At 27.5% G+C, this 8574-nt stretch overlaps 1 protein-coding gene across 2 annotated transcripts; it reads left to right on the plus strand.

Moving 5' to 3' along the window:
• Positions 1–853: 853 nt before the first annotated feature.
• On the plus strand, positions 854–3614 carry LOC129297597 (uncharacterized). 2 transcript variants are annotated; one of them, XM_054935923.1, is made up of 4 exons: positions 854–1642; positions 2785–2880; positions 3021–3088; positions 3291–3614. In XM_054935923.1, the coding sequence occupies exons 1-4, from the start codon at positions 1016–1018 to the stop codon at positions 3331–3333; spliced, it is 834 nt and encodes a 277-aa protein (XP_054791898.1). In that variant the 5' UTR covers positions 854–1015; the 3' UTR covers positions 3334–3614. The 2 variants fall into 2 exon arrangements, with proteins under 2 accessions (XP_054791898.1, XP_054791897.1); XM_054935922.1 differs by having other exon boundaries at positions 860–1642; positions 3322–3614.
• The last annotated feature ends 4960 nt before the right edge of the window (positions 3615–8574 follow it).

Below are 8574 nucleotides of genomic sequence, written 5' to 3' on the forward strand. Positions count from 1 at the left end.
TTAAATTGAATTTAAAATATCACACCCTTTTAAAAAAATTCATACAATTAAACCTGACCATAACTTTTTTTGGGCAAGTTTGGAATTAACTCAAATTACCTATTCTACTTTCAATATGTTTCATCAAAATCAGAAAAAATCTTAAAACTCATTAACTCTGTCAAAACAAAATTTAATAATTTCTTAATTTTATCACTATTAAATATATATAATTTAATAATATATTTCTCTCTCTAATATTTAATGGAGATTAAATGAGAAAATTTATGATAAAATTTTAATAAGGTAACTTATAAATAGGATAAAAATTTTCTTTCTCTACCATATAAACAAAACTAGAGAGAATATTTAATAAGATATTTTATTTTAAAATAAATATAAAATGCTTTATTTATTATAAGTATTTTAAGAAAAACATTAAAAAGCTACACGTTTTTAACATTTAACTTTTTAAAAACGTCCTACATTTTTAAATGAAAAAGTTCAACTTAAATTTTAAAAAACTAAAACATAAAATATAATTTCAATTTCAATTTATGTTATTAAAAATTATTTTTAAAAAGCAGATTTAATTTATAAAAAAATAATTGCGTCGGACGGTACAGTAAAATACTAAAATTGCAGCATCAATCCGACGCAAATTACAAAGGAAGGAGGTGTCAGAAAAAGAACGATAATTAATTTATAGAATATCAAAAATAATTTTTCCAAAAAAAATGCCCCTTTTAAAAATCGATGCCTTGAAAATGATCAACCATTACGAGAATAACACGTGTGTGTGACATCGTCCCCCTCGAGAATAACCCTTTATTTTTTTACCAAACATATCGGAGACTGTTTATGCCTCTCTCCTAACAAAGTCAAGCCAGCAAAGGGGCAAAATATACACTGACACTAACCCCTCACAACAAAGTTTCAATTCTTCTCTCCCTCCCGGACGCTCATTTCTTCCTCCACTTCATGGCCTAATTGATCCCGAATTCAATCTCGTTTCCGGGTTCCGCGACCTATCAGTATGTTCCCATCTTTCATCAGCATCGTCTCCGTATATGGCAGCTATCTCCGCCGCTGTTTCATCTCCGCCGGCCTCTCCTCTCAAAAGATCGATGTGGATGACCAGACCACCCTCCACTTCTGGGGCCCCAAAAAAGAAACCGCCCGCAAGAAGCCCTCCCTGGTTCTAATCCACGGGTTTGGGCCGATGGCCATCTGGCAATGGCGCCAACAAGTCCAATTCTTGGCCCCTCACTTCGACGTCTACGTCCCCGATCTCGTCTTCTTCGGTGCCTCCAAGACCAAATCCAGTGAGCGAAGCGAGGTTTTTCAGGCGGCCTCACTGGCGAAACTTCTTGACAAGTTAGACGTCAAGAGGTTCCATGTATTGGGGACCAGTTATGGCGGCTTCGTGGCCTACCATTTGGCCAAAATGTTAGGGGAAAGGGTAGAGAAAGTGGTGATTGCGAGCTCTGGCGTTAATATGAGAAAGAGCGACAACGCGGCTTTAATGGAAAGGGCTAAACTAGACAAGATCGAGGATCTCATGTTGCCCGCCACGCCCAAACAGTTACGCAATTTGATGGGCTTGTCCGTGTCCAAGCGTCTCAATATGTTGCCTTCTTTCTTCTTGAACGACCTCATAAACGTCAGTTTTCCTCTCTTCTTTCTTCTTTTCTCAGCTTTGATTATTTTTCAATGCATTTATAATATACTTCATTATTTTAATTTTCCCTGGCAAAAACAATTTGAGTGATCTTGCCTTAACTGACAAACAACACATATAGAATTATTAATTAGGTCAGCCCAACTATTTTAAGGTGTAAAATGATATTTTAATTTTAAAAGGAAAAGCGATAGCTTTTAAGTCCTTTTATAATTTTTTTTGAAATTTTAATATTAAAAAATTATATATTATACTAATTATAAAACTCTACCCTCAATTTTACAAAGATGAAGGCAAAATATATAAAAAACTTAATATTTTTGTCATTGATAAGACTCTATAATAAAAAGAATTAAATTATATTAACGTTGATAATAACAAAAATTATCAAGATTTAGTTAATGATGCTAATAAAATCTGATTATTATCTATGTTGATTTTGTGATGATGTTATTTTTTGTTAGACTTAAAATTGTTATTGTGTGTATTGACTTAAATTTATTTTTCTAAACTTGATGTTATGTGTAATAATTTTTTTAAAATTTTAAATACATATATTTTATATTTTTAAATTGAAAAATAAAAAAAATAGGACTAAGGCCTTGAGAACCATCAGGGCTGATTGAGCAAAATAGAGCCCTAAAATAAAATTGGGTTTAACCATGCCAATTCATTTAAACCCTGACCCTTTAAAGGTTAGTACTAACATGCCGGTCCTAATTGACAACTCTAAACATATCTAAGTAATGCTTATGAGTTTATTCAAGCAAAGCAGACATTGACTGTAGTGCTCACTGCTTAAGAGACGACTCTCATTGGACAGTCGACCAATTAATTATCAGAATGAAACTTTGGGAATATTCTGATGTGGATATGAAATTATTGAGAAAACATTATATGCTGTGCGAATTTCGCTCATTATGCATTTGGTGCAAGATTTGTGAAGCGTACTGTTGCAAGTATTCGACCTGTTTAATTAGATGAGCCCTCATTTAAGACCGATAAAGTGCTTAGGTGATGGGTAGGTATGAAGCACGTACTGGTAGGAAGATGTAATTTTCATGTTAATTATTTTATGAAGAGCCACACATGGACGCTTAATTAATTTAGACTTGTGGTTGCAGAACTTATATTCAGAAAATAGGAAGGAGAAGATGGAGCTTCTGAAAGGACTAACGCTCGGAAGGGATGATGCCGTGAACCTGTCACCTCTTCAACAGGTTGGTAAACCGTTTGCGCATTGCTCAAGTTAGCAATCATTAATTAATAATTTATCATGCAATTAAGGTTCCTCTCGTTATGCTTATATTATTATACACACACAATTGGTTTGATCTCACACACATGCATGCATATTCAGGAGGTTCTGATCATCTGGGGAGAACATGATCAGATATTTCCAGTAAAGATGGCCACTGAACTAAAGCAGTACGTGATCTGATTCCTTCATTTTTTTTTTCTCTTTATTTGTGCTTAGTTATTAATTAATAAGTAACCTTCTCGATAATTAACCCTTGCATGTCAAATAACTAATTACATTTGTGGATTTAGTACTATTTTAATTATAAGGTTGAGTCCAAATGGCCCTGGACATTTCATATTAAATACACAGCTGAATTTAATCTCTCAGGCAACTGGTCATTGGCTTCAAAAAATTGCAGGGTAATTGGTAAGAAAGCCAGATTGGAATTGATAAAGAACGCATCACATGTGCCTCAAATTGAGAAGGCAGGAGAATTCAACAAAATTGTCTTGGATTTTTTGCGCGCGGGGTCCTAATTAATGCATGCATGAATGTAAATTTTGTGACTTGCTATTTGCTACAGATATTGTGATGTATCTGAAGGAGATTTACTAAGAGCCGGTGTGCATATAATAATGATGATGATAAACAATCATGCCTCCTTTATAACCTGGTGATCATTTATATAACTACCTGCCCTCGCTTTTATTATGATCATGTCGTTGCTTTCTTTCTGTAAGGCCCGAAGTCTCTGCTAATTGTCATTTAAGCTGATCACGATTCGTCCTTCACATTTGTGCCTGATTATTGTAATCAGTCACATCATCCTCGATCACCAATCACTTCTTGGCATGCACAATTATATATTTTTCAATTAATTGATCAATTATAAGAGTGAGTCTTCATTCATAGCATGAGAGACTCTGAACATGTTTTTGAAAGCAAAAGAATAATGAAAACAGATTTTTTTTATATTCTTTCTTGTTTTTTAAAATAATAATGTTAAAATATTTAAAAAATATTTTTATTTTCGAGAATAATATATTTTAATTTTTGTTCTATAAAACACTTTTTTAAAAAAAGTTACTAAATAATTTTGTTTTTTACTATGGAGAATAAAAAATTGTCCCAAAAACAAGTTGCTAAACATGCTCTTCTCTTCCCTTTTTTTCCATTGTCTTTTCCTTTTTTAATTTCAAATAATTAGATCAAGATTATTGGACTGTCCAAATTTAATGTATCATAAAATATTTTATGTATTTTATTTTTATTGCTAATATTAAATTTTAATAGTTTGAATTTTATTTTTAATCCTTTTTATAATTTAAATTTTTAATAATTATTTTATAAAAAATAAACCTTAAAACATTTAAATTTTGATTCAACAATTAAAAAGCGAAAAGAATGGAAGAGGACGCGGTGGAAGTCAGGAAGATGAAAACATCCTCTTCCCTCTTTCTCGGGGAAGTGGGGTCTCTCCACTTCCTTTTTCTCCATTTCCCTCAACTTCCCCCATCCTCACCATTCATTAATTTTATCATTTAAAAAAATTGTTTAATAAAAAAATTTGAATGGTGGGGATGGAGGAAGTGGAGGGAAAGAGAGGGGAAAAAGTGGAGAGACCCCTGGTCCCTTTCTCGGTCCCATTGCTTCACTATGCATTTTGTGGGATATTCATTTTTTATTTGGCACCGACATTTTTTGAAGGTTAAAAAAAAAAGACGAAAAAAACGTTTCTTATCGTGGGATTGTATTTTTGAACGAGGAATCTGAATGGTTAAATTTCACTATCACTTTCCAGATTTATTCACTATTTTGTAGAGGGACGTGTAATTAATACTCACATTACATTTAGGGATATTCACAAAATGAGATAAGATTGAGATACTCTCATCCAGTATTTTGTCTTGAAAAAAAAAATTGAGATTAAATTTTAATCTCGTGTCTTATGTCTCGTCCCGTCTCGAAAGTCATCCCATTCTATTAGAAGTCAAAACGGGATCAGGACAAAATCGGGATGTCTTGCTATCCCGACAAATCAGGCAATATTGAAGAAAGATCTGGATAATAATATTTATTAAAATTTAAATTATATAATTTATTAAGTTTAAAATCAAAACAACACAAGTACATAAATCATAACAATTTAAAGTTAATTATTGAATTACATTAACCACAATTACACATTATAATAGCAAATACAAGTAATCTTTAGGCTATAAGATTAGCAATAATAGGCAAGTCAAGTATAACATCAAATCATTATTCTTCTACTTTAATGGAGATGTATTAAGCTAATTACTCTTCTGAAAATAAAACAAGAAATACATTATAAATAAAAGTTATTAAATAGATAAATATAAGAATAAATTATATTAATATAATTAATATATTATAAAGAAAGATATCGCCATGTTTACTTAATATCATTAAAATTATCAATATAAAAAAATTTTAGTTTTAAATAAGAATTGTAAGTATTAAAATTATAATTGATATAATTAATATAAGTATAAATTATCTTAATATAATTAATATATTTAAAATAAAAAAATAATATATATATATATATATAATGTTCAGATGGGACGGGATGTTCTGATGATAATTTTATATTCCATCTTGTTTCATAAAATCCCATCTCAATTATTTTTAAGTCGAAATAAAATTTATCTTAATATAATTGAAATGATGTCAGATAAATTGGGATGGATGAAGTTGAACACCCTTAGTTACGTCTGCTATTTTCGTTTCATTCCCTCCATCTGCGTTAAAAACGCAGAACAGTGATCGGATTTGGCTCTCCACTAACTTTTTTTCTCATTTCCTTTTGACTACCTAAAATAAAATTTAGAGCATTCAAATTTAATTTTAAATAGTTCAGATTTAGAATTATTTTTATTTTATACTCATTAAAATAAAAAATATTAGTAAATTCATTTTATCACCAAAGATATGTACCATTTAATTTAATATTAAATTTTTTTATAATTTTTACATGTTGGCATTCACTGTATACAATTCAATTTTAATATTAATTTTTTATATTTTTATAAATTATTATTTTAAAAAAATGATATTAAAAGTGAAGATAATCTCTCAACGACACTTTTCAAGAAAATATTTTTATAAAAAAATTATAAATTAAAAAATTTAAATTCAAACCATTCAAAGTAAATCCAGATAATTAATTTATAAAAGTTATATATATTTAATATTAAATTTTTAACCCTTCAAATTAAATATGGACTATTTTGATTGGAGATAAAATAAATTTATTAAAAAAATTTAGTAAATATAAAATAAATAATAAATAAATAATTTTGACCATTCAAATTTAATCACAATCTAGATTTTATTTTAAGTTAGCGGAGGGAAAATAGAAAGAAAGATTGACGAAGAGAAGCTAGTCCATAATTGTCACGACTCACGAGGGCCATGTATACTAGGATCTCATTATCGTTTTCTTGATAAAAGGTACTCCTACATTTTTTACATTATTATTCACAGGCATTTCAAAATGACAACATATCACCTGAAAGTAGGGTTACATAAAGGATTAATTCAATAAAACTTCAACCTAATTTAAAATCTAGCCCTATTTATAAAAAAAATTGAATTAAGTAACTCATGATTTAATTTAATTTTAATATAATTTGAAATCAAATAGGACCATATTAGTATAGTAGAATTATAAAATTAGTCTTGATCTTATCCAATATCTCACATTGTTTTTTTCTTTTTTTATCTATGAGAGGTATCAATTTATTTTAACATAATAAACTTAACTAACATAGTAAAATTACTATTAGTTATATAAAATTTATCACAACAGTAACAATTATAAATCCACAACAATATCTAACAATGATAAAAAGTTTTTAATTATAACACAAATGATTTAAATTAAATAACCTTCAATAATATTAGTCAACCTTAAATATGTCTAAAGCCTATTGTACTAAGTTAACAATAAATTTTACCAGTAAAAGGAAAAAATTAAGGTTAGTCAATGCTAAAACTTTACTCAATATTCATGATTTCACAAATATAAACACAAAAAACTATTAATTATTATTATTATAAATTAACTTATTGTAATAAAAATTAATGAATTAATTATAATTACATTAAATAAATTTATAGGATCGAATTAGATTAAATGGTCAAGGTACTCGGTCTTTTATCCAATCCAATTAAAAAAAAAGAGTCTAATCTTTTTTATCCTAAAAGATTAAATTTTATTTAGACCGATATGATCAAGTTTGTGTCAAGTTGAATCAAATTGAATTGGACTGAAAGATTTTTGCATATCTCTAAAAGTTAATAATTTTGCAAGATAAATCATTCATGTGTTTTTATGCACCGCTTATTGAGCTTGAATTAATGAGAATGAATCGCAACCTTAAATCAATGTCAAACAGTTAATGTCATTATTTTTTATTGTAAAAGATCAAAATTTTATTTCAACCAAGTTTTTACCTAATTTTAATTTTGAATGACTGACAACAATATTATTGACTTTGTGAGTTTAAATAAATTTATAATAAAATATAAACTTAAATTGAAAACTTAAATTATAAATTCTTAAGACCTCTATAAATAAATAGTCATTAAAAATTTATTATTAAATAATTAAAATATAAAATATGATCATAATTTAATTTAAATATATTTAAAATATAAATAATTAAAATTAATTATATTTACATTGATAAATCATCATACAAAAAATAAAAATTTTAAAATAGAAAAACTTATTTTTAATATTTTCTGTCTTCTTTTTCTATTAATATTAATTTTTGATTTTTAAGTTTTCTCTTTAAATCAGGTTTTATAACTTTTGTGACTAAATTCTTCATAATATATAGTTGAAAGTTTATGAGTAAATTATCATAATTTTATAAATTAAAAATGTAAAAACACTAAACTTTAAAAATTAATTCAAAAATTTAACAATTATGAATCACAACATCAATAAGTGATTGATAATATTAATTTTATTTTAAAAATATTTTATTAAAATATTAATAGTATAAGTATATATTAATAAAACATAATAATAATACTTTACAAGCTTACTTTTTTAAAACAAAATTATTAATTTTTAAAAATATCTCTATACACTTAATCATTATGTGACAACATCATTTCAATTCTTTTTTCATTTAAAGTGTAATATTAAAAAATATTTAATAAAATTTTATTTTTATTAAATTATCTTATAATTTGCAATAATTTTTTTAAAATTATTTTATAATTTAGGATGAAGTGAGTAATTATTTTTTTATTGTCCAAGATATTCTTATAGCCAGCAACTGTGAGATTAATTTCATGGAGTTTGAATATCATTTAAAAGGTTGTCTTCTTTTAAATGATGTTTTTACATACACATTTTTAAGTATTAAATCTTAGAATTATGTTTAAGGGTCCAAATTGTTTCCATATACGCTACATTCACTTGCTAGTGACTAATTGTTTTTGTTAACACACGCATCAGTGGGGAGGGCCAAGGGGGGCATAAAATTGGGGGTGAGTTTGGTTTCCCTTTTGTTTCCGTGAGAATTTTTTTTTTTTGGTTTGTTTTTACCAGCCTATTTCCGTGAGAATTTGGAAATGCAAATGGTCAGGCAAATTGCAAAACAAACGTGAAAATGGAGGACGGTGACAA

The sequence above is a fragment of the Prosopis cineraria genome, unplaced genomic scaffold (assembly GCF_029017545.1).
Source record: "Prosopis cineraria cultivar Desert tree isolate PC_DT_omini unplaced genomic scaffold, ASM2901754v1 PC563, whole genome shotgun sequence".
NCBI classification, from domain to species: domain Eukaryota; kingdom Viridiplantae; phylum Streptophyta; class Magnoliopsida; order Fabales; family Fabaceae; genus Prosopis; species Prosopis cineraria.

Bases quoted from the DNA above. Each gene is read 5' to 3' on its own strand.
- LOC129297597 (XM_054935922.1), top strand. From the start codon at position 1,016: ATGTTCCCATCTTTCATCAGCATCGTCTCCGTATATGGCAGCTATCTC. The intron at 1,643-2,784 runs GTCAGTTTTCCT...TTGTGGTTGCAG, and splicing joins TCTTGAACGACCTCATAAAC to AACTTATATTCAGAAAATAG. The intron at 2,881-3,020 runs GTTGGTAAACCG...ATGCATATTCAG, and splicing joins ACCTGTCACCTCTTCAACAG to GAGGTTCTGATCATCTGGGG.